Source organism: Ascaphus truei, chromosome 5 (assembly GCF_040206685.1).
Source record: "Ascaphus truei isolate aAscTru1 chromosome 5, aAscTru1.hap1, whole genome shotgun sequence".
NCBI lineage: Eukaryota > Metazoa > Chordata > Amphibia > Anura > Ascaphidae > Ascaphus > Ascaphus truei.
Window position 1 is genome coordinate 196076176 of NC_134487.1, and position 27365 is coordinate 196103540.

Below are 27365 nucleotides of genomic sequence, written 5' to 3' on the forward strand. Positions count from 1 at the left end.
AGTACTGCTGCTATATCCCCCTTGGCAATGCCATTTCCTTTTTACCGGCCCCTAATTATAAAGCACCCACAGAGAAGCACTCTCTCACCACATCATACCATCCACATGTGCCTGTATATATTGATGCTTTTCCATCATCCTAAAGTGAACAAAATATAGCAGGACTTGGTGTGCTTTGGAAAGGGGGCTGAGTTAAAGCTAACTGGAGCTATTCACACATCACACGTGACCCTGGTTCCAGGATACAAATTCAAATCATCTTCTAAAACTAGAATCTGAATTCATTGATGTGTTTCCGTTAATTACACACATTTTTTGGTTTTTGGTAATTGTCATGAAATGATGATCCTAGTATGATTATTATCCAATTATGATCCGAGCTTGCGTTTTCGGATCTATGTGACTGGTTGATTTCAAATGCTGGTTGTATTAAGTGTGCAGTTAGAACCAGATATATTTTGTAGGCCAAAAAAGTGATTGGCTGGCGAAGCATCACTCATCAGATTTACTACAGTTGTGTGACCAACCAGAAAAAGCAGTCTACAAACAAAATTTTAAAAGAAACCGGTATTCACGTGAGCCTGTAAATAAACACAAAAGTGCACTAAATCAGGAGGTTAAGCTTTAAAGAAAAACCATGGGGGGATATCGAGCAGAGCACCCCTCTTAAGGCCCACTGGGAAGTGAACGCAACTTCTGCCGAGTGGCCACTGCATGGGTGTACTCTACTCGGATACGGAAGTGCATCAGCACCCGGAATAAGGCCTGGCAGGTGATGGAAACCTCCCCAGCCAAACGTTGCATCCTGGACTTATAAATAGCCAGTTTGGCTAATGCCAGGATCAGGTTGACGAGGAGGTCCCTGGCCCTAGTGTTCCAGAATATTGGGCGCCCAAAAATAAGTAGGTGCGGGGAGAAATGCAACAAGAACTGCAGGAGGTGGGTGCTCAAGAGGGGATGCAGTCTGGCGCAACTAAAATAAATATGGAACACGGACTCCCTTGTGTCACAAAATGGGAATGTGGCAGGGGAATCCATGAAGTGGGCAAGATACTGTCCCATGCTCAGTGCACCATGAGGATTCTCCATCTCAGGTCCCAGGTGGGTCGGGGAAATAACTCTGAATAGAGTGCTCTTCACTGGGGCCTCTCGCCCTCGTTTGTTGGTAGAACCTGCCTACAGATGGTTTTGGGGCGGGCGATGAGGGCGAGGCAGTGCACTGTATGGAGCATTAGAGAGTACAGTCACCTCCTCGGCCTGCGGTGGAAGAAGGCAGAGGGTATGGTCCCCAGCCTGCTTAGGCTGGGGACAGGAGGAGCCTGAGGGTGTTGGCGGGGTTTTGGTCCCACGCATACAGCCGGCAGGGGGTTGGAAGGTGGATGTGGCGCTCTGGTCTGCAATAACCCCTATAGGAAGGTGCGTGAGTCAGGGGACATGGCGCCCTTGATCTACTGGAGCAAACAGCGTGGAATTCGTGGGGTGGTGTAGCCCATGAGGCGCATGATCACCTCATGCTTCACCCATTCCGACAGTTCGTAGTCCAGGAGATCCCCAACTCGGGTCATCCGTGCCTTGCAAAAGCAGCGAATGATGCTGGGGGACTCCAACATCCATGTACCGCCTGCTAGGTTATACAGCAGGGGTTCGGTCAGGAGATCCTCCCCAACAGCCACTCCTTGCCTAGACACAGAGACCATACTCCAGGCCTTGAGGGTTTCCTGGTACAGTAGTATGCCGGTAACACTGAGAGGTCTCTCCCAAACCCCTCAGGATTCATGAGAAATAATTGCCAGTCATACCCCATATTGCGCAGCTGGCGAACGAAGCTGGAAGCCAGTTGTAATCACTGTGGAGAAGGGTCTGCATACAGGTATCTCTGCAGGTATTGGGTGCGGAAGGTGTGCACCTGGGAGCACGCACACACTACTCCCTCTCTGCCCTCTCCCAGAGGGAGGCACGTAACACTCACAGAGAACCAATGCTTTCCCATCCAGAGAAAGTCCAGCAACTTCCTTTGGATCTTGGTGATAAATACAGGGGTTGGACTCATGGTGCTCAGCCGGTGCCACAGCTGAGAGGACACAAGCTGGTTGATCACCAAAGTGTTTCCCCGGAGGGAAAGCATTTTCGCGAGACCCTTCCACAATCCCAAACGAGCGAGGACACATTCCACTAACTCTGTCCAATTCTCTGAGACCGGGCGCTCTGCAGTGGACAGGTAGACTCCCAGATACTTGATTGCACCTGCCTCCCACGAGATATTATGAAATGTGGGAGGCAAGAGGTCTACCTGTATGGAACCCTCCAAAAGGCCCCAGCATTTGGACCCGTTGATCCGAGCTGAGGAGGCCACAGTATATACCTCCTTGCACTCTTGTGCCCGCTCCAGATCAACTAGGTCCTGGGCCACGAGGAGTACATCATCAGCATACTGTAGGCTGAAAGGACTACCCGCATGTCTGGTTCTCTTAGCACTAGCACGGTGAGCCTTCTCCTCAATAAACAAATGAAAGGCTCGATGGCTAGCGCGTAGAGTTGACTGGACAAGGGGCAACCTTGATGTACTCCTCTACCAAATGCCAAGCGTGCGGTCAGGGACCAATTGATCTTAATCAAACACTCTGCAGAGATGTACAGCTTCTTCAGATAGCCCATGAACCGTGGGCCAAAACTGTATGCATGCATGTGACGATGAAGGTGTCCCAGGCCATTAATAAAGGTATTTGGCACAGCTGGGTGCCCCTGAACCAGGTTGGGAATTGTAGAGTGTCAGCTCTGAAACCCAACCAGGGTAATAATACTGTACATGTATTTGAAATGCCTGTGTCTCTTCCTCAGGAAAAAGGGGATGAGATTAATACCATGTAACAACTGTATAAACCATGGAACAGGGTCCCCGGAGTCGTAGTGAGTAAAGGTAGCGTGTCAGCTCTGTAGCCCCCTGATGCCGTCAACCCTTTAATTATGTTGGAACAGTCTGTGTGTATCCTGTCAAGTATAAGGGGCACATAAGTATAAATCATGTGGCAAGGTTCCCCTGAGTCAGTTAAAGTGACTGTAGAGTGTCAGTTCTGCAGCCCAGGGCAGCCAACAGTCCTAGTAATGTGTATTAATGTGTCTAAAATGTGCCCGCTAGGAATAAGGGGCCTCTAGCACAGTTTAAAGGGTTAATTGGGTAAGCGTGCCTGTGGTTATGTGGTCGAGCCCGGCATTACAACACTGTATCACTGTGTAACCGCAGACAAGCAAGGGAAGCCTTAACTGCAAGCTAAATTGGTTAAGTGGTCTGTGGTCATGAAAAGATGCCGGATCGCAACATTAAATAATGTGGTTTCCTCATTCAATTAAGGTCAATTGGTAAAGTACGTCTGCGGTTTTCGATTGAGGCTGGGGATTGCAACATTGCATACTGACCTCAAACCGCAGACCGGGGAAAAGTTTAACCACAAACCACATCATAGCCCTCACATAATTAAGCAGCTAACTTTGGATAGGAAGGTCCTAGCTTTCTAATTTTTGGTGTGCAGAGTGCTAAGGGGTTAACATATAATCTAGTATAGTTATAAGAACTGTAACATTTATTTAAAAGCATAAATGAGAGGTAGCTGGGAGTTTAGTACTTTAAAGTTATAGGAACCGGGACCTTTACATTTCAGTCAGACAGGACATCGTATACATTATGCATTCCCCATTGTCATTTATGATCCGGGATGAGTCATGCATAATGTCAGTCCAGAGCGTAACCCCTCTTGTGAGATCCAGAGGGAGAGAGCCTGCTGTGGAGTTCCGGTGGCGTCCGCTATACGAGTTGAAGAACCCGGAAGTGACGTATCGGCCCCCTGAAGCAGCGCAGGTCGGAGACCGTGTGAGGAAGCAGCATCGTGCAGAGATCCCGAGAACGCGACTCGGCTGGAATCTACATGTATACAAACTTGCTGTTACCCTTCCGGAATCCTGTAAGCCTCCAATTTTTACCAATGCTGGATAAATGTCTACATTTTTAAGTTTTGGATTGGTGTCTCTCTTTTTGATTTCTACCTCCTAATTGTTGCTCCTTTTTGTATGGGACATTTTCTATTAATATAGATGTCCATAGATAGCCAGTATCTCTGATACTTAGTGATCATTGGTATCTAGCTTCACTGTGCTCTTATGAGAGCTCTGCCTGTGTATGTGTATTGTTAATTTATTACACTATACGAGTATCACGTTTTTTCCTTAGGACAGCGTATACATTATGCATTCCCCATTGTCATTTATGATCCGGGATGAGTCATGCATAATGTCAGTCCAGACTTCTTAGACTCCCTGTGGAGCAGGCTCCAGAGTGTCTGCAAAAGTCAGGGGTTTCAAAAGACACCGACCTGGGGAAGTGCTAAATGTCAGAAAATGCATATTAACAGATTGCCCAGCAGATGTCCGGGCATTCTGGAGAAAGGTAGACATTCTGCCACCGTGCAGGGGGGCTTGGTCAGGTACAGTATGCTAAGCGGGTTAGGTGTGATGTTAGCGCATGATCCTTAGCATACCATGAAGCCCTTTGTCTTGTTGCAGGAACTGCTTGCAAACTTGCCATTGGGTGGGAATTTGCTTCCCACACCAAGGTTGGCTGTGTATTATCCAGATAGGCTTGGGAGGGTGTTATAAATCCATACAGGCTATCAGGTGTTGGTTCTGCAGCGTTCATCTGTGTGTCATAAGAAAGGACAGTGTGCGGTACAAAGCCGTTTCATCGCAACCAAGGATTGTACCCCGCTGTGAAAGTTCGTTATATCTAAGGACTTGGAAACGAATTCTACAAGCGCAGTACGAAGATACTTCTTTCGGCCGAGAAATGGGCTGCAAGCGGCGCCCCAGCCAAATACGGTTTCGCGTCTCTTGTCTGCGTATCAACTCCGCTCCTTGGATTTGATACCTAGAGACTGTAATTCATGGACTTTCGTTCTGGAAACCATTTATTTTGTTTTACCTAATTATCGTAAGTGTTATTTTGTGTTATCCTGTAAATCAAGCTGTGTGTGTTTCTCGTGTGAATAAATATAATTAATTTTATCTCGTGCTTTATTCAATCAAATGATCCAGCTATTTGTGTGGTATAAGCACTGGTCTCCCGTTACATGCAGAGTGGCTATGAGGTATCGGTGATCCACCCTGTCAAATGCCTTCCCTTGATCTAGGGAGAGAAAGGCTAGAGACAGAGCAGACCTGTGAGCGTAGTACAGCAAATCCCGGACCAGAAAGATATTATCAAAGATGGTCCGGGATCGTATAGGACTTATTGCGGGGAATCACCTCTGCCAGCACGGACTTGAGCCTAAGTGAGATGGCTTTGGCCACGATCTTATAGTCCAAGCATAGCAGCGAGACCGGTCGCCAGTTTTTTATTTGGTGGACATCTCCCTTCTTGGGCAGCAACGTCAATACTGCCCATCTACAAGAAAGGGGCACCTCACTGGCCTTGAGGGCTTCCTCAAGGACCTGTTGGAAGTCAGGCCCCAAAGTCTCCCAGAAGGATCGGAAGAACTCTACGGTCAGCTCGTCCAGCCCTGGAGATTTACCATAGGGCATGAGACGGAAGGGCGTCAGATTGTTTTACATCCCATGTCTGATTGGCTCAAGTACTGTACCATGTGAGGGCAGCCAACTTTCTTTTGACGACATTGTCTTAAAGGCAATTGAAGCACAGCCATTCTGATTGGTTGGCGTCATTGCTTTTAAATGACGTCATCAATTTTTTATTATTTTTTTTTTAATCCCATGGTTTTCACGGCCCAATCAGGGCCGTGGGAACCATATGATGAAAATGTGACGTCGTAGGCCTATAAAAGCCTATGTCGTCTCATTTTAGAGCCAGACGGCATGGAGGGAGGACCTCCCCTCTAACAAGAAGTCCGGGGCGTGGCAGCAGAAGACCCCAGAAGACCCGGAGAAGGTAAAGAAGCCCCAAGATTGACGCAATGGAGTACAAGTACTGTAGAAGAAAGAAGACCAAGACATGTTTTTTTTATTTTATGGGTTTTTATTTTGTTTTTTATTTTATGGGTTCCTGTTTCCTGTGCATGGATTGGTTCGAGAGCATGCTGTTCCAAGTCGGTGAGTGGGTCATCTAATGGTAAGTAAACAAGAGCAATGTATTTTATTTAGCTTGCACAGGTTTTTAATTTTTTTTTTTATGTGATTGATTTTTTTTATGTCCATTTATTGCCCCTGTATTTATGTATGTCCCTATGGATATACATAATACAGAGCTAATAAAAGCTTTTATTGTTCATGTTTGCTTGCTTTTTTGATGCATTTTTAACTGTATTTTGCAGCTTGGTGTGCAGATGTGTTTGCAATAGTTTATTTCAGGGGGGCTTGCTTTTTAATAGTGGCTTTTTGTTGGTTAGATTTTGTTGATTGATGGTAATTTATTTCTGTTTACTTGTTTTGTTTCTAGGATTTGAATAGTGAATTGTGTAATTGATTTGGATTGGATTGTAATTGATTTGTGAATGGATTGATTGATGTTATTTTATTTCTGTTTACTTGTTTAGTTTTTAGGATTTGAATAGTGAATTGCGTAATTGATTTGGATTGTACAGTATTGTAATTGATTTGTGAATGGATTGATTGATGGTATTTTATTTTATTTAGAGCATTGCTTGGCATACTGTAGTGTACAGTACATGATGCACAGATTATTTGCATCATGTACTGTACACATTGTAAAATTACATTTTTGGATAGCCATTTGTTAGATATTGATTTGCCTACTGTACTGTAGGTGCTGTGTTCTTGGGAGATGAGATTTATATTTATTTGCATAGTGCTGTTTTTATTTGGAGATGTTACTGTACTGTATGTGTCAGAATGTATTTGCTATGTATTTTTGGCAACGGAGGACAGATGGGCTTTGCTGGTGGAGGGGATTCATACTGTATTGCAGTGGTAAGTACAATAGAACTGTATTTATTTTATTATGCTACTGTAGTTAATGTGTTTAATAATAGGCCAAATAATCTATTATCCATATCTGGATAATAATTATTTGGCCCATTAATGTAATGTATGTGTGTTTGGTGGTGCAGGGGGGGGGGGGGTTTATTTAAATGTACTGTGAAGGCCATTGTCACGGTAGCTTGTGACAGGGTATAATACACTCCAAAATATCTGAGTTGAATTGAACACGATGTAGATATAATAAAGAGAGTTTATTCCTTAGATAGGTGAACACACAAGATGATACAAATAACAGACAAGAAATAGCACTTACTTAAGGGTTGGACAATTAAGCAATCAGGTACAGGATTGGCAATTCATTCAGCAATACAGGGTCAGATGAAGATATCACGAAAGACACGAAAAGCCACTGGGCATAGAGCTTACACTCATTTATATGGAGTTTCACTCCTATACCCTGGCATTGAGTGAAAGTCATTGGAGGACAATTATCTGCACCCAATCCCTCCTTGCCACCCCACTTGAGAGGCACAGTAATACCTTCCCACTGGGTGGATATTATTCTAATCAGGGACTTATTTCCCTAGCCCCCCTCCCACAAGACTGGCATCTGAAAGTCTGCTTGGGACAGGAAACCCTTTGTCCCAAGGTGTGAAAAACAACACTTATCATAAAGTACCCATGTCCTACTTTCCTTTGTGCTAGCATGCACAAGCAGGGTGGGGGAGCCATTGGATCAGGGGGGAGCATTTGATCAGGGGGTTTATTGTAGACCACTCGTCTCCCCCCTGAGCATTAACATACCATATGGGCTCTGGGTTTTTCTACCAGACTCAAAATACAATATATTCTTTAATAGTTACACATATTAAAATAATCCGTTCTGTGGGTCTGAACGGGCTGAAATTTGCCGGGTCCTCATGCCGGAGGACCCTTGCCATAGTGGCCAAATATCAGCCTTCCACGACCCCCAGAACCGGAGATACAAAAAACAAGTTAAAATCAAATATTAACTTTAATGCAGGATTCTCCGCTATAAGGTAAAATAAATCACAGTGTTTCACTCTCCTATTGAAATCAATGGGCTCTGCCGCTATAGGCTTTCAATGGAGCAACTCCGCCATTGAAGTCAATGGTAAAATTACAATTTTCACATTTGCCTACACTCCGTCTGGTTGATCTAAGAGGGCTGGAAATGACCATGCAGTTATGCCGGAACAGTGACTACCTGCGACCAAAATCCCAGCCCTCTGGTACTCACAGAACCGGAGATATAGGCTTACACTTTACACGCTTTCGGACTTAGCCGTTTCAAAGCCACGCGGCTTTCCTCCATTGGAATCAATATGGCCGGTGCCTCCATAGGAAATGCATGGGCTGACGCCGCCATAGGATTCAATGGGACCTCCGCTCCCATTAGAGTCAATGGCGCGACCCTTGTGGCGAGCGTGACCCTTTACGGGGGTCCTTCATTCCCGGACCCGGTGGTGGTCGTGTGTGGGTGTCCCTAGGGTCTAGGGGCAAAAAGAATTTTATTCCTGGGTGCCCTAGAACCTAAGTTTCACACGCCAATTGCACGTGAGCTTGACTCAGTGTGATCAAAGCTCTTTTTTAGATATTGCATCCGCTTCTGCGGTCTGCGGTTTGGATGGCTGCCAACCCGTTCCTTGAGGTCGGCGTTGAGGAATCCCCATTGAAATGAATGGCTCCATTGACTTACAATGGGGTACCGCCGCTCCTCCTCTCGGGCGCTACCTGCAGGTCTTCTGATGAAAATGGGCCCAAATCGCCAGTTTCCCCATAGGATCGTATGGAGGTGCAATGGCGACAAATGGGGAGCTGCAAAATGGACCCTGCAAAGGCGGAAAAATGGAACAAAGGGCTATAATCACTCCTTAACTATTAACCCTTTCCCTCCCGCATCAATCCCAGTGTATGTGTTGGTGCACACACTGGAATGGGAACAATACATATTTACAGGAGAATACACATTTGGGTGCTGAAGCGGGGTAAAAACATATTACTGGAGAGCAGTCCAGTTAACCCCTTGCCTCCCAAGTGAGAGCAGGGGGTGGCTAAATGGGGTGTAACCCCTTTAATACCGGGCCAAACACCCTCTCCCATGACAGCCATGTTTTAGTTTTTTTTAACACACAGGGTTGGCACCTGTGCCTTAAACCCTTCATTGCCTTAGCGGGCATTGCATGGCCGCTAAGGTAATGAAGCTGCTTTCATTTTCAATTTTTACTTATTGTGTGTGTGAGCAGTGGGTGTCCTAAAATGAGCAAAGCTTATTTCAGCCTCGGGGACCCCCTACTTCCTGAGATACAGGCCCCGTTATGGGGTGCCTGTTTCGCTCTAGTCCCGCGGTCACGTGATCCACAATTTTAACATGGCGGGGATACCAGCACCCCATAACTGGGCCTGTAACTCGGGAAGTAGGGGGTCCCCGGACCTGAAATCAACTTTGTTCAGCTCAGGAGACCCTCTGCTCACGCAAACTATGAATAAAAATAAAATGTAAGCAGCTTCATTACCTTAGCAGCTACCCGCTAAGGTAATGATTTTTTTTATGGAGAGGGGTTGTTTAAACTAGTGTGGGGGAGAAGGGGGTCTTACGAGCAAAACAAAGTTGATTTCAGCCTTGGGGACCCCCTACTTACCGAGATACAGGGGTATGGGGTGCCGGTATCCCTCTGCATTGTTTAGATTCAATCCCACAGGATTTTAACATGACGGGTGTACTGGTACCCCATAACGGGGCCTGTAACGCGGAAAGTAGGGGGTTCCTGGACCTGAAATCAATGTCGATCAGCTCCGGAGACCCCCTGCTACAAAACTGTAATTTTAGAATTTTTATAAAAACCCCGCGATCGCCTGTTATAGGCGTGCAGTTAGAGTGACTAATTCAGACTCTCTTTCTGCACGTCTATTACACAAAGGCAGACGACGGTACTGTACTGTAGCATTCACACAGCTGGGGTCCCTGCTTTGGGCATCTAATGCGCCGCGGTCATTTCTTTAAAAATAACGCGCCAAAACCGGGGAGAATTAGGGATTATATCGACTTCCAATTCGAGATCCGTTCGAATAACGGCCGCCCCATCAGTACGTGTAAATATCTGGTGCCCCTTTATGTTGTTCCCACCAGACGTCGACTAAGGAGACGCAGGCGATGAGCTCCCACAAGGCCGACTCAGAAAGGGGGTACGACTCTGTCTCGACTGGGCCAGAGCCTTAAGGGTGCAATTGAAGTCACCCCCGAGTACCACACACTCATCTGCATTGACCGTCTCCAGGTATGTCGACAGCCTGGCAAAGAACGTCACTCTCTCGGGCCCGTCCGATGGAGCATACACGTTCAATAAGTTAACGTGTAGTCCAGAGGTGGAGTAGACCACCAGACCCAGAGGTGGATTAGACGGCCTGGGATAACAGCCTTGACAAACAGCATGTGACGGTTCAGGGGATTCCTTCCCCTTCATGTATCCCTGATGTCACACGCTCACCTACCCTCTCTGTCCCTTCCCCTGCCAGCCTCCCTTCTTTTACCCACACCTGTCCCTCTCCGTCAGCCTCTGACGCCGTTCGGTACCGCGGCGCGCGCCCCGCATGACTCGTGCACCCGCACGGTTCCCGAGCCCCTGCTGCGGCGTTCCCCACTCTCAGCCCCCCTTGGTATCTGCTCCCATCCCCTTACATCTGGCGGCTGTTCCCTCCATTCCACCATCCTCCTCTGCGGGTGTCCTCGCAGCGCGGTGCTCCGCACGCCTCGTGACGCAGCCTCTGCGCGCGAACTCTTAGATTACAGAGGGCGCGTGCACACGCTCCTCTTCTAGGGGTTTCCAGCCTCCTGACTCCTCCTCCCATGCCCTGCAAGCGATATACCTTACTGGTTCCTCTGTCTCCTCCTCTTCTCCTCCTCACCTATCCCTGCTGTCTCCCACTTCACCTTCTTCTCCTCCTCTCTCTCCTATTTGTGTTCCCTCCTTTATAACCCCTGTCTGTCCTTTCTATCATTGCTCTGCATAGCTTCTGTTATCCCTGTGTGTGCAGTCCTATGCTTGGCTCGCCTCTGTGTTCCAGCTTGTTCCTGCTCCTGCTTTTCTCTGGATCTCCCTGCTTTGACCTCTGCTCGTCCTGGACTACCCTGCTCTCTGTTGCCCTTGAACCCTGCTCACGAACTCTACCTTGCTGACCTCTGTAACCCCTGGACTTTGGCTTACGAACTTGACGACTTTGACTTCTGGATCCCTGGACTCTGGCGCACGGACACCACTATTCTTACTCTGTACTCCCAAGGCGTTGCAAGTATCACTAACTATCATTCAACAGGCCCGGCAACGCCATACCACACTCCGGGCACGCCCTCACTGCTGTGGGTGTGTGGTAATACCCTTCCCACCTCAGTATTGGGGTCTTGCCAGGTCTGCGGGCATACAGGCGTGACATTATGCAGAGCCCAACAAATGCAGACCCCTTTACATACAGGCATGACACAGCAGCTCTGGATGGAAGGACTCGGAGAACAGGGTCACCACCCCACATAATGATGAAGTGAGATGGCTGAAGAAGACCATAGATACATTAGCCACATTAAATGGGACTGAAAAAATAAAAGACATGAATCAAAAATCATAAAAACCTGTAAAAGTAAAAATAATAAACTTTTCTTTTGTTTACTCACCATTAGATGTCCACTCTCCGAAATCCAAGCGACCCGGAAGCACAGGAACCAATCCACAGGTAAGCCATAAAATAAAAAACCATAACAAATCCACGTCTGTGTCTTCTTTCTTCTTTGGGGTCTTTTGGGGTCTTCTGGGGTCTTCTGGGGTCTTCTTCCGTCTTCTTCCATCTTCTTACGCCACGCCCTTCTTCTCTATTTAGGAAGAGAGATGTTTCCTCCTCGGCGAATAGCTTCAAAATGAGGCGACATAGGCTTTTAGGCCTATGACGTCACATTTTGGTCAAATGTTTCACACGGTCCTTATTGGGCCGTGTAAAACATGTGATTTGGGCGAGCAAAAAAAAAAAATGAGCGTGAGAAATACATCCCATCTCTGATTGGCTCTAGTAGACCATGTGACAGAGGCTTGGGGGATAACGGATGTGACGTCTTTGAAAGCCTGTCACATGGTACTAGAGCCAATCAGAGTTGGAATGTATTCCCCACGCTCTGATTGGCTACCGCACCATGTGAGGCCGGCCATGTTTCTTTTAATGACGTCATCTTAAAGGCAATTGAAGCAAAGCCATTCTGATTGGCTGTGCTTTCATTGCCTTTAAATGATGTCATCATTTTTTTTTTGCTCGGCCAAATCACATGTTTTTCACGGCCCAATAAGGACCGTGTGAAACATTTGATCAAAATGTAAATGTGACGTCATAGGCCTATAAAAGCCTATGTCGCCTCATTTTGAAGCTAGTCGCCGAGGAGGGAACATCTCCCCTCCTAAGAAGAGAAGAAGGGCGTGGCGTAAGAAGATGGAAGAAGACCCCAGAAGACCCCAAAAGACCCCAAAGAAGAAAGAAGACACAGACGTGGATTTGATATGGTTTTTTATTTTATGGCTTACTTGTGGATTGGTTCCTGTGCTTCCGGGTCACTTGGATTTCGGAGAGTGGACATCTAATGGTGAGTAAACAAAAGAAAAGTTTATTATTATTACTTTTACAGGTTTTTATGATTTTTGATTCATGTCTTTTATTTTTTCAGTCCCATTTAATGCCGTTAATGTATCTATGTATATACATACATTCACAGACACTGAATGGGTGTATTGTATGTGATTTTTGTATGTAAATGCTTTGTATTTTATGCTCTATTATTGCCCCTGTATGTTATGTTTATCTATCTGTATGGATAGACATACAGGGATAATAATTGATTGTTTGGCTCATGTTTAGGTTCTTTTCATTATGGATAATGTATTTAGCAGCTTTATTTTGTCATTGTTGTGAATAATGTAATTTGTATTTAGGTAATGGCTTCTTTCTGGTAGTTAGATTAGAATGATGGTGGTTACTTTAAATTAGAATTGTTTTGGCAATGGTTTGGCTTTAGGAATTGAATAGGGAATTGTATAATTGATATGTATTGTATTTTAATCGTTTGAGGAAATGGATTAATTGATTGATGCTAATTGTATTGATGTTGGTTAGTTTCTAATTGATTATCATGATGGCGTTGGTGGTTAGGGGACATTGTTCATAGTGTATTTTATTGTTACATATATTTTGCATAGTGTTACATGATGCACAGATTAATTGCATCATGTACACACTCAATGCAATTGTGTGACATTTCATATACATTTGTGGAGCTGCTGATTTGTTGGCTTATATTTGCAGTCGATGCTGGATTTATTTTAACATGCAATGTGATACTGATTGTGCCCTATTGGGGGCACATTGGGGAGTGGCTGCAGGCACAGCAGTAGAGGGTGTGGCATCCCCGGTATTATTGGGAGCCATAGAGGCACGAAGTGCCTTAATAGCCTCCTCCATTGCTGCCTGTGCAGCCTGCATGTTGCAGGACTCGGTGGCTTCTTTGGGAGGGATCTCTACATTGGGACTCTCCAAGGTATTAATAGAAGGGCCCACGTGACCCCCCTCCTCCATATCAACCTCACCACATGCTTCATTCTCCCTTTCAGCACCACCCCCAGTATACTGAATTGGGGTTAATCCCATAGCATCTCCCTCCACAGTTGGATGCCCCTGAGGCGATACAGTTGCCCCAGGAGAGCCACTGGTAAATGGCAGTGGAGGGATAACCACAGGGCTATCCCCAAATGTCACCTCATCAGAAACAGCAATCACACATTCAGCAGGGGTATTGTTGGGGACCCCCTTATTATCCAGGTGCAGGCCATGCATTGCGGCTTTAGCCTGCAGTTCATTCCCTGACCCTTGGGAGGCTCCCTCATTCCCCTGCTCTATCTCCAGACCCTCATCCACTATAACCCCCGCAAGATCTTGAGGGAGAGGTGCGTGGTTCTGCACCGGTTCAGCCACCGCTGTTTAAGATGGCTGGGTGATATACACAGGCCAGACAATGCTCCTTTTTTTCTGGCCGTGAAGGGAGATGTCTCATATAAAAGCACCTCCCATTCCTCAGCCATCGGACACTTGCTGTCAACACCGCACCACTAAGGGTACTTATAATGAGGGTAGGGTGTGCTTTAAGACAGCAGTGACCTCGGGGGCCAAGGTGGCATTCTTCTACTTCTTCCCTGTGGCTGTAACAGTATGTTTTGCCACAGCCACTGATGGTAGTGACTGAAGAAGGAGGTTTGGAGGTTGCCTTGGTGGTAGGAGCAGCAGCCTCCTTTGAGCTCCCAAGGGGGACCTTTTTCTTTGAGGGCCCCACTGTGATGGGCTCAGAGGGGTGGGGTGCTGTAACACATTTATTTTCTACATTTTCCCCTGCAAAAACATTGTGCTAGGTGCTGGAGCTGGGGCTGATGATTTTGATAGCCCCCGGGGGCAACTCTTTCGAGCATGCCCCAGCACCTTGCAAAAGAAGCACCTCACTTACTCAGTGCTGTAGAATATTCTATACAGCACCCCCTCAAAGAGAACCCCAAAGGATCCCTCGATACTATCTATGCCCTGAAGCAGATGCAGCTGCACCTGCCTCTTAAAAGAGAGTACATGTTCGAGTGCTCTCTCTGCAGCCCAGCGGTATGTGCGTGTGCGCCGCGTAAGGGCACTATGTGATGTCGGCGTGGGGGCGGGGCTTAACTCCGTGCGAGTCCCAGAAGTACCGTGTATTTGCGTGCGTTCCGTAATGTGTCCAGAGAAGGGCGCAGAGAGGACCCGTGGTGGACAGGAACCGGCTGCGCTGGAACGCCGCGCGGCAGTATGTAAGTGGGAAACTCTCTTAGAGAGAGAGTCGCCCTGCTTCCTTACATTTCACAGTTGCAGCGACCATTACATACATGCTCCACAGGGAAACTACAAGCCCCATGGTGCTTTGGGGCATAGATCATGTGGTGCAGCTCAGCCAATAGGGCTTTTAGGATCATCTGAGGAGAATAGATACATTTGGCGTGCTTAGAGCGTGAGGCAGTCAGTTGGAGTCAGGAGAGACATGGGGAAGATAGGGTCTGAATGTCAGTGGCACTCAGACTAGACCAGAGAAACCCCCTTACAGTAGGTCCCAGATAGGCCCTACTCATGTTTAGGTTGTGGCTGCTTCAGGGAAAGGCCTCAGATAGGGACATACCCAGTAGCCTGATAGTGATAGGCATCAGTAAAGACGCTGTGCAGTGATTGCAACCTGTGGTCTGGGACCAGATCACCACCAAGTACAGAGACTCTTAAAGGTGGGACCCTCCTACCAGAGACCACCCAAGGCAGAGGAGGACGCCATCGCAGACGGTGATGTCGCTGGCCCAGCAGATCCCCATCACTAAATTGGCTGCACCGAGTATTGGACTACTCAGCAAGTTACCAACTAAGTGTGCCAACACTTCACAGGATAGCGCTATCTCCAACACTTTTGGGTGGGCCTGACATTGGGAGAAGGACATCAGGGTATTGGTGCCTTGCACCCTATGTACTTTGAAGACACTCCATTGGTATACTGTATGCAGTGTCATATATATTTATATACTTTTGGTACAGGGTACTGTGATATATGTTCAGTAAAGGTTGTTATTATACACTGTGTGTATTTACTATTACGATTGGTTCCTGTGAGGGACTCCCCCCACTACACTGGTATCCCTCGCAGGTGAAGGCGGTGTACAGAGGCGATCGATATATCACCCTAGGCTCCCAGAGGCGCAGGCAGAGGCCTTCTGTTAGCAACAGGTAACAGCAGTACCGGTAATTTCTTTAGCCAGGGGGAAAGAGGGCTACACTTATAACTTCATACTGATGCAGCGGCCGTTATTCGAACACTTCACGCGTCATGTATATCGGAATCCCGATTTGAAACCGCGGGATGAATTCCAGCCTTCCCGCACTATGATGCGAGCGCGGCGAGAGCAGAAAAACGAATTTTAGTGTTCTGGCTTTTAAAAACATGAAATTGACACAGTAGCACAGTACTGTACACATTACAATTCATTAATTTCATTGCATTTAATTGCACACAATCCATGAAATTCAAACAAAGCAACCACAATTGGCCGCTTTAATGGCACGTGGAGTACAGCAGCGCACATGAAAATGGCTCCTTGATTTGTTTGAATAACGCCCGCTGCATCTGTAAGTACGGATTTAGGATAAATTATCTGTCGTCTAAATTTAGCATAGGTTGAACTTTATCGACGCATGTCTTTTTTCAACCTCATCTACTGTGTAACTATGTAACTATGTAACTAGTAGGTTTGGGATTAATAAGCAATAAATTATGTCATTTAATATTGTTATATAAAATAGATTTTCCAGGGCACTACGGATTTGTCAAAAAAAGAGAATTTATTCACTCATTAAACACAACGTTTCAACCAGCTGTGTGGTCTTTTTCGAGTGAAAAAGACCACACAGCTGGTTGAAATGTTGTGTTTAATGATTGAATAAATTCTCTTTTTTTGATAAATCCGTAGTGCCCTGGAACATCTATTTTATATAGTTCTTGGAGTTTTTTCAGACAGGTACCTCCTGGACCAGGATTACTGGTAACTGCAAGTATATTAACCTTTTCATGGTGTGCAGCATTCTATCTCATGCATTTAATATTGTTATCCATGTTTGTAATATGTAGTTGATTTAGTATGGTGTGTTAATGTTTATGAGACTGTATTGGATTGTACCCCAATTAGATCAATTATCCAAGCTATATTTTAACCTATTGGAAGGGATCACTCTATATTTATAGGACAGTCCCTATTGTAGCAACCCATCCCCTGACGAAGCGTTGTGACGCGAAACACGTGAAGGTGCAATAGGTCATAATGTCGGACGCCGTGACGTCAGATGCTTGACGTTCTCAGGCGTTGTCCTTATTCAATGAGGGCGCTGCTCAGAGCTATATAGGACATGAGTGCAGCCCCTTCAGTATCTTCTAGTGATTCAGATTAAATCTTTGAACAGTCAGTGATAGGTAAAAAAATAAATAAATATATATGCCTTTTTGAAACTGGGCGGGGGAATTACGAATAATGGCCCATCTGCGGTGAAATCTAATTCCGGCAGAAAATTTGCACCTCTAATAACCACATTGTTTTGTATGGGAATATACATGGCTTGGCACATAAATAATTTTCTGCATGTAGACAAATGTTGCTCTGCACATCTATACAAGCTGCTCTATTTGTTGCAGGCCTTTCTGGCAGTAGTTAATTGCCAGATATTGATTACCACAATCGCCACATGATTTATAAGTGTGTTTGACGCTGCCTGTATAATACACATACAGAATATTACATGTTCATTACAAGTACATTACACAAACATGGCGCGTTCACTTACCATCGAGTTATCAGCCACCACATAAAGTTGGATGAACTTCTGTGACTTTAGGAATTCCTCTTTCTGAAAGAATTGAATGGGAGCAGGTTATTAAAAAAGAGGCAAGCCCAGAACTGAGGCCGTTATACAGAGGGGGAAGCCCAGAACTGGGTGGGTTATATGAAGAGGTAAATACATAATTGAAGGGTTATGCAGAGGGGGAAAGCCCATTACTAAGGTGGTTATATATAGGGAGCAAGCAAAGGCCCCATGGTTTAATACAGTGGATAAATGCCCAGCACTCAAAGTATTATACAGAAGGGGGTAGCACATACCAGCACTGAGGGAGATATAAAGGAGGGGGACACACAGCACCAGTGGATTATACAGAGGGGGGAAGCCAAACACTGAAAGGGTTATACAGAGGGGCGATGTCCAGTTATGAGGGGATCATACAGAGTGGGGAAGCACAGCAGTGAGGGAGCTATATAAAGGAGGGAAGTCAGGCAATGATGGCGCTATAAAGAGGAGGAAGGACCAGCACTGATGGAGTTATAAAGAGAGGAAAGCAGAGCAAGGGGGCATATACAGAGGAAGTCCAGTACTGAGGGGTTATGCAAAGTGGGAAGTCCATAACTAATGGGGTTAAACAGAGGGTTGGAAACCCCAAAACCATGTCTTCCTTCCTCCTCTGCATACAGAATGCTGACTCTCTATGTGAACACAGAGCCCTCTCTCTGACTCACCTCTGTGTCGTTGGTTAACTGGGAGGTCTTGGTGAATTTGCCCTCTTCCCAGGCCGTGTTTGTGACACCGCAGGTCTGGAGAGGCTCACCTTGGCTCTCATAGGGATACACTGCATGTTCATCACTATCTGTGAGATTCAGAGGCTCAATCAGGTACCTGCGACCTTGTGTCTGGATAAACCCACTGCAAAGACAACAAAGAAACATATACATTTATATATATATATATATATATACCCTATTTCCTCGATTGTAAGACGCCATCAATTCTTAGACGCACCCTTGATTTAATTAAAAAAAAATTGGGAAAAAAAAATCCCACTATATTAAATGTGCAGAATTTTTGTGTTTATTTTTTAACTAGCAGGGTCACATGACACTTCAATAACCAATGGGGAGAGAGAGGCAGACACAGAATGGGGAGCGACAGGCAGAATGGGGGGAGAGAGAAAATGGAGGGAATGTGAGGGAAGGGGGGGGGGGAGGGAATGTGAGGGAAGTCGGGGGAGGGAATGTGAGGGAAGTCAGGGGAGAGAATGTGAGGGAAGGGGGGAAGAGAATGGGACGGGTGGGGGTGGAGAGAATGTGAGGGAAGGGGGGGAGAGAATGTGAGGGGTGGGGGGGAGAGAATGGGAGGGGTGGGGGGGAGAGAATGGGAGGGGTGGGGGGGAGAGAATGGGAGGGGTGGGGGGGGAAAGAATGGGAGTGAAGGGGAGGAGAGAATGTGAGGTTAGGGGGGGAGAGAATGTGAGGGAAGGGGGGGAGAGAATGTGAGGGAAGGGGGGGAAGAGAATGGGATGGGTGGGGGGGAGAGAATGTGAGGGAAGGGGGGGAGAGAATGTGAGGGATGGGGGGGAGAGAATGGGAGGGGTTGGGGGGAGAGAATGGGAGGGGTGGGGGGGAGAGAATGGGAGGGATGGGGGGGGAGGGAATGGGAGGGAAGGGGTAGGAAGGTGGGGGGAGATAATGGGAGGGAAGGGGGGGGAGGAAGGTGGGGGAGAGAATGGGAGGGGTGGGGGAGAGAATGGGAGGGGTGGGGGAGAGAATGGGAGGGATGGGGGAGAGAATGGGAGGGATGGGGGAGAGTATGGGAGGGATGGGGGAGAGAATGGGGGGGGAGAGAATGGGGGGGTAGAGAATGGGGGGGGTAGAGAATGGGGGGGGGGGCACACACAGACCAGAGAGAGAAAGATATGGCAGGGGCTGTGGCAGTGTGGGGGGGATTTTTCTTAACCCTTTTGCTGTCAGAGCAGCCAGCATCAGATTTCAAAGCAGTGAATGAGGGGAGCATGAGAGAGCAGTAAGAACAGGATGGGTCGGAAGGTGTCCTGGGTAAATAAACACAGTAGCCATTTACATTTAGTGGCCCTTATTATGATGTTACCAAGTACCTTTTTATTCCTGTACTCATTGCTTTCCTTAAAGTAAAATGAACATGTTCTAACAATCTCCTATCTTGCTTTTGCTAGCAGAGAGGCGCGCATACACACACACACACACACACACACACACACACACACACACACACACACACACACACACACACACACACACACACACACACACACACACACACACACACACACACACACACACACACACACACACACACACACAGACACAGAGTGACACACGCAAACACATACAGAGACACACACAAACATACAGAGACACACACAGACAGAGAGAGACACACACAGACAGAGAGAGACAGACACATAGAGACAAACACACACACACACAGAGACACACACACAAACACATACAGAGACACACACAGACAGAGAGACACACACAGACACATACAGATACAAACACACACACACATTCAGAGAGACACACACACACAGAGAGTGACAAACACATACAGAGACACACACATACAGAGAGAGAGACACACACACAGAGAGTGACAAACACATACAGAGACACAGAGAGAGGGACACACAAACACATCCAGAGAGCCACAGCTACCTCTGCACCTCCTGCATTTCACACGGGGATTCGGGAAGTGGGGGGGGGGTGCGCTTCTGGGCAATGTTGATGTGCCCTGACAGACATCTCCGATCCTTCTGCACCTTGAGAAGGGGAGGGGAGGGGGGTGATCGCAGCCATGTGCTGTTCATGCACACTGTGAATATCCAAGCCGGCATCTGCAGCAGCGCCCCCTAGCGGATTTTTTTTAAATACATCGATTCTAAAACGCAGACCTATTTCAGCCTGTGAAAATAGGAAAAAAAGTGCGTCCTAGAATCGAGGAAATAGGGTATATATATATATATATATATATATATATATATATATATAGTGTTCGACAAATCACCCAAAAATCTACTTGCCCAACCAAAAATCTACTAGCCACCTAGTCCCGCCCCCAACCCCGCCCCTAGTCCCGCCCCCAACCTTAGCCCTGCCCCAACCCTGCTTTTAAATAAAATATATACATAAAATAAATTTAATAAATTCCTAGCCAGAACAACATTCGTTTTTGACATAAATGTCTTTATTGTATTACATTATACTACAATTAGTCCTTGTTACGTGTGTGTGTGTGTGTGTGTGTAAATGTCGATCTAGAAATAAAAGCCAGGTGTGAATGACTAGTTTCCTGAACCCCTTAACCAGTGTCTGGACGTCCCCGCTTCACAATATCTAAAGCAGCAATCCCACCTGGTATCTTACCTGATCCGCAGTTCCTCAATGTCCAGGTACCCGCATTCCCGCAATGTTGTACATTGGAGGGGAGGTGTTCCTTACCTGTCTTCTGGGTTAGGGGGGGGTTCCGATGTCTTCTGTGTGAATCTTGAGTCAGATCTAGAAGAAAGCAGTATAGGTTATTTTGGTGTAGTATAGGGCAGTTAAGATATATAGGGTAAATAAGAGATCCAGAAACAGAGTGTGAGACAGACACAGGGAGAGGGTGAGAGAGAGAGAGGGGGTTTGAGAGAGATAGGGGGTGTGAGAGAGAGAGAGAGAGAGAGAGAGAGAGAGGGGGTTTGAGAGAGATAGGGGGTGTGAGAGAGAGAGAGAGAGAGAGAGAGAGAGAGAGAGAGAGAGAGAGAGAGAGAGTGGGGGAGAGAGAGGGTGTGGGGGAGAGAGGGTGTGGGGGAGAGAAAGAGGGTGTGGGGGAGAGAGAGGGTGTTTGGGAGAGAGAGAGGGTGTGAGGGAGAGAGAGGGTGTGAGAGAGAAAGAGAGAGAGAGAGAGAGAGGGTGTGAGAGAGAGAGTGAGAGAGAGGGGGAGAGGGTGTGTGAGAGAGAGAGAGGGTGTGAGAGAGAGAGAGAGAGATAGAGAGGGTGTGAGAGAGAGAGGGTGTGAGAGAGAGAGGGTGTGAGAGAGAGAGGGTGTGAGAGAGAGGGTGTGAGAGAGAGAGGGTGTGAGAGAGAGAGGGCGGAGAGGGGGCGAGAGAGAGAGGGCGACGGGGGTGGGGTGACTGGGGTAACTGGGTGACTGGGGGGGTGACGGGGTGACTGGGTGGGGTAATGGGGGATTGGGTGGGGTGACTGGTTGACTGGGGTGACTGGGTGGGGTGGCGGGGAAAGCTGGAAGTTGCGCGGGAAGCTGGAAGGACACCTCCGCCCCGCGTGGATAAGCGGGGGCTGGGGAGAGAAGGCGGAACACCCTCGCTACCATCTGCAGCCACGCGCGGGTATTGGGGGGGGGGTAAGCGGGAAGTAAGGGGGAACTGCAGGAGTCAGGGAAGGAGCAGAGGGGATGGAGGATTGGAGAGAACTTACTCTAGTACTCTCCAACAGATCTCTGGCCAGAAAAAATGGCCGCTCGTTGGGGGCTGGCTCATATAGAGCCTGGCCGCACGCCCACAAAGCCTGGGAGCGCGCGCCAATCAGCAGTCAGGTAGGGGGAGTTATTTATTTATTCAGCGCGAGCAGGGAAAATTCAGCGCGAGCGGGGAAATTTAAAAAAACAAGCACGTGTTCTGCTTGGGCCAATATTTACTCGCCTGGGGGTTAAATCCACCCGCCCCGGGCGTGTAAATGTATAGGATTGTCGAACACTGTATATATATATATATATATATATATATATATATATATATATACTGTATATATATACATACACGTGAGAAGGACGGTAACCAGCACTCCAGTAAATAAACTTGATACGTCTGGTGCTTTGGCCATAAACTAATACAGGTATACGTTACCAGCAGAAATGATGGCACAAAGACGACAGCACTCAAATGTATAATCCAAAGTAATTGTATTAAAGAAATAAACAGCACAAAATACATGTTGTGCTGTTTATTTCTTTAATACAATTACTTTGGATTATACTTTTGAGTGCTGTCGTCTTTGTGCCATCATTTCTTCTGGTAACGTATACATATATATATAGGTCCTTGAGAAAGTCACTGATTGTGACGAAATGCGTTGGCGTGTGACGTCAGCACGTGGTGACGCGCATATGGCAGGCGGAGCCAGGCTAGGTTGGAAGTTTGTCCTATCATCTGGAGGCTTCGTATATTCACAGCTACCTCTCCTCCTACTTCTCATGGAGCCGACATTGCTGCGGAACACCCCGATTCACAGCAGCTCCTCCATTCAGCTGTTGCCACTGAGAACTCAGTGTGGACATTTGTATTACCACAGGAGGGTACTGTGTATAAAAAAATCTACAAGCTGGAGGGAGTTACGCTGTGGTGCACTATTCACCATTACATCAAGAGGTATATTGTGGACTGTCTTCCCCCATTGACTATTTACCTCAATACCTACTGTTCCTGGCCACCATCCTGTCACATCCATCTGCGCTGACACGCTGCTGTTTACAGATTGTCTCAAATGACTGTGTTTTTACCCACTCTGTGAGTATAGGTCCTGGTGACCACTCTCTGCTTGAATAAAGTTTCCTCCTATTTTTACAGTATTATGCTATGGAGCTGGCGCTTCTTTCTTTTTGTGTATTGTGACAGAGTCACTGACTCAGTAAGCTGGAATGGAGGATGTGTGTACTTTCCAGCACTAAACCCGTTAACCTACAGTTGAGGATCAGCATACACCTGCAGCCTAATTAAGCAGGAGGCCTGAGAGACTGCAGGTTTAAAAGCAGGAAGTGACTCACACACAAGGTGAGCTTGTTTTTCCACGTGAGGGTGGAGAGACCTCTCCTGGCTAGGAAGCGGTAGCTGTTGCTCTGGTCCCCCAGTCCTGCGAGGAGCTATGCTGCTGGGACCAGCTGGGACCCAAACCCAGGATAAAGATAAAGATTGCTGCAAGGCTGGACACAGCCTGCTCCCCGGAACCGTGTTCCTGTTTGCTGTTGGAGCTGCATCACAGATAAGACTTTATTATTACACTTATTAGTTATACTTTGTGTAGCATATGTTTTGGGCATAACCAGATTAGCTGGCTGCCCTGTTAGTAAGGGCTCAAGAAGTGAGTTAGTTTCCCTAATGGGAACAGGCTTTATTTTCTAGAAAGTAGTTTTTAAAGGGACAGTGCACCCGTACTTTATTTTGGTTGTGGCTAATAAACCACTATAGTTGAACGTTTCCCATCGTGTCTAGCGTCTTACTGACCCCACCACGAGGCCGTCCTGCCACAGTATATATATATATATATATATATATATATATACAATAATTTTTTTCTCGTTCCCCCAGCCTGTGGAAGATATGGCAGCTACGGTGTGTGTGATGAGTTTCCTGTGGCACACAGAAGGCCTGAACCTCCACCACTAGGAGCCTGGGGTGTACATGATTCTTATGGTGACCGCGCCTCCACCTGCATGGGATCCCGATTTGGCGAGATGAACCCTTACAGGAACAATACTAATAATACACGCACACAAATATATGCCAACAACCTTTACTGAACACAATAATATTGGTACCCTGTACCCCACAGTAATATAGACCCCAACCTGATACCAACAGTGAGCATCCCCAGAGTACATTGGGTGCACGGCACAAATTCACTGATGTCCCATTCCCAAGGTCAAGGCCCTCCCAAAGTGTTGGAGATATCGCTATCCCGTGGAGTGTTGGATCACTTAGTTAAGTACCTGCCTAGGGATCAAGCACCCGGGTAATGCAGAATAACAAAGAGGATCCATATGATCCAACGTTGTCATCCGCAATGGCGTCCACCTCTGTGTGGCGTGAATTCGGTCATGGATTATATCAATTTACCGTCTTTACCATGCAGCTGGTCTGGTCCCAGAACACAGGCCGTAGTCACAGCGTGGTGTCTCACCGGTACTGTACCTGACTATATGCGGCTTCTAGTGAAAGGTCCCTGACTATGGGCATTCCCTATAGCAGCCACAAGCTGCAGTGATTTTGGGCCTAACTGGGGCCTTAATGGGAAGATCTTGCCTAGTCCAGGGGAGCACTGCTCACTGGATACTACCTGCTCCTCAGAGGTCCCTCTTCCAACTGGAGTGGTCCCTGGTGTGCCAAATGTATCTATTTCCTAATGCAGGGAATCTAATTGTCCCATTGGCTCTCGCGTAACATGTGCTCCTTGTCCCTATGCATGTATGTCCCTATGTAGTTCTCCTCACAGCCCTCTGTTGCAATGGCTGCCACTCTTGCGCTATCACTGCGCATGCACAAGTCTCCTGTGGAAGCGGGACATTTCCAATATGGTGGCACACTGCGGAGGGAGCCGCCGGAGCCTCTGGCGACCGAATCACCTGCCAACAGCTGTCGCAACACTCCCCCTCGTTATAAAGGTAAGCAGGACCACAGGCCCTGTGGGAAATCCAGAGGGGCTACACTTATATATAGGGTTCGACAAATTATAAAAAATGCCACTCACCCCCAAAAAAAGGCACTCACACCCCTCCCTCCCCCCCAAAAAGGAAACATTTGTCATTGCTCTGCAACACCCCTCCCACTCGTACCCCTTCACTTTACCCTCAATTGAGTCTTATCGGTGGCGTGTTGTGGCATCTCCCGGCATTCTCCTGCAACTCCTGTGTCTAGCCCTGTAACTCCTGTGAACATGGCTGCGTGGTGTCAAATGACGCAGCATTTCCATGACAATGGGATGCTACGTAGCGTCAATTTGTCATGGCAATGTGACGCCGCATAGCATGTCGTGATGTCACGTAGCGTATTGTTGTCATGACAATGAAGTGTCAATAAAATTATTTAAGTACCTTAATAGCAAAAAAAATTGAAAATAATATATAGGACCTTTTCAGTGTTAGATGGGCAGACAGATTATTGGAGATAAGGAAATAAGGAAAAAGCAGAGGTACAGTATTAAACAATTCTTTGCCTCTGTGATTACCAATGAAAAATCAATTTCAATAATAGTGCCAAAGTGTCACGGTTGCTCACTGCAACCTGGACTGAACCGCAGGGCCGAGGTGGGGAATATATATAATCACCGTCCTAAACCACGGGGGTGGGTGCGGATTGCAGATTTGTGAATGTAGCTGGGTCAGCATAGGAGAGTGGAGAGGGTACGGGTACTTGCCAATGGGCCAGGATTAGAGAGCGTAGAGTAGTCGAAATCCGAAAGTCGTAGTCGAGGCTAGGAGAGCGTAGAGTAGTCGTATCCGTTAGCCGTAGTCGAGGATCGGAGAGCGTAGAAGTCCGTTTAGCCAAGCCAAAGTTCAGGGGGACAAGAAGAGACAGGTCAGATACAAGCAGGGTCACAACAGGTAAGCGAGAAAATGAGAACAGGTACTCAGGCTACATGTGAGCACGGTGCATAGAAGCTCAACGACGACCAGAGGGTGACTGAAGCATATATACAGAAGGGAACCAATCAGGATGAACAGGGAGGAGTGTTAGACGTAAGTAGACCTGTGATAGGCTGAGGCAGGGTGAAACTCAGGTGTACCCCCCCTTGAGATTAGTCAAGGCATTCCTATTGGTGCTTGTCTCTTTAAGAGACGTGCATGCATGTGCACGACAGGAGTATGGCGCGCTGAGGCGCATGTGTGGATGGGAGCCGCCGCGCACCCCTGGGAGGCAGGGATGACACGCTGCCGGGAAGGAGGATGCCGGAGGAGCAGAGAGGGCGGCCGTGCAGTCTGACCGGGCAAGGAGGCGCAAGTGAGTGAGAGAATGCAGGAACCAGACGCGCGGTCCTGACCGTACCCCCCACCCTCGAGGGGAGACAACCAGGCGACCAAAGGATGGCTTTGAAAGATACTTGTGGTGAAAGTCCCAGATCAATCTAGGAGTGTGTACTTGATCCCGGCATATCCACTCCCGTTATTCAGGACCAAAGCCCTTCCAGTTTACCAAGTACTGTAGCTTTCCCCTGGATACCCTTGAATTGATGATGGTCTGGACTTCGAACTCCTGTTGACCCTCCACTAGGATGGGTCGGGGAGAAATGTTCCTGTTTGTGACAGAATTGTCAGGTAGAAAGGGTTTCAGGAGCGAAACATGAAAGGTCGAGGGAATTTTCATGGTCGGAGGAAGTTTTGGCCGGTAGGCCACTGGATTAATTCTCTTCAGAATTGGAAAGGGTCCGATGAATCTCGGTGCCAGCTTAGGAGAGGGAACCTTGAGCCAAATATTCTTTATGGAGAGCAAGACCTTTTGGCCAGGAAAATAATTAGGAGTCCTGCGGCGGTGGCGATCAGCTTGTTTACTGTGGAGAAGAGCAGCCTGTCTTAGTTGACTTGGATGCTCTCCCAGGATTGCTGAAGAAGTCGGACCCTGTCCTCCACTGCAGGAACCCCAGAGTTGGGAACAGGAGAAGGAAAAGAGGCGGGGTGAAAACCATAATTAATTAAGAAGGGAGACTGTTGAGTGGACTCGTTGCCAGAATTGTTGTGCGCAAATTCTGCCCAAGGAAGAAGTTCTGCCCAGTTGTCCTGTGCATCAGAGACGAAACAGCGGATGTATTGTTCAAGTGACTGATTGGTTCGCTCAGTTTGCCCATTGGTTTGTGGGTGGTAGTCAGAGGAGAATTGTAACTTGACACCCAGTTTTTTGCAGAAGGCTCTACAAAATGTAGACACAAATTGAGACCCCTGATCCAACACTATAGTCTGGGGTGTCCCGTGAAGTCTGAAGATCTCCATGGCGAAGGTTTCGGATAGTTTGGCAGAAGATGGTAATCCTCAGAAAGGGATGAAGTGTGCCTGCTTCGAAAAAGCGATCTACCACCACCAAAACCGTTTCCATACCACTGGACTTGGGCAATTCGACTATAAAGACCATCGAGAGATGGCTCCATGGGTGATCGGGGATGGGAAGAGGCAACAGGAGACTAGGAGGTTTACTGTGGGGTGTCTTGTGCTGGGCACAAGTAGTGCAAGAAGATACGAAATTCCTAATG

The 27365-nt window shown here is 47.3% G+C and overlaps 1 protein-coding gene across 1 annotated transcript in view; it reads right to left on the reverse strand.

Moving 5' to 3' along the window:
• Positions 1–27365, reverse strand: part of LOC142495721 (zinc metalloproteinase-disintegrin-like cobrin) — a 475628-nt gene that overhangs the window by 278514 nt on the left and 169749 nt on the right. The window contains exons 6-7 of the mRNA XM_075601587.1: positions 18096–18279; positions 17371–17433 (exon numbers count right to left, since the gene is read on the reverse strand). Of these exons, the coding sequence (XP_075457702.1) occupies positions 17371–17433; positions 18096–18279 (247 nt within the window). The remainder of the gene's footprint in view (positions 1–17370; positions 17434–18095; positions 18280–27365) is intronic.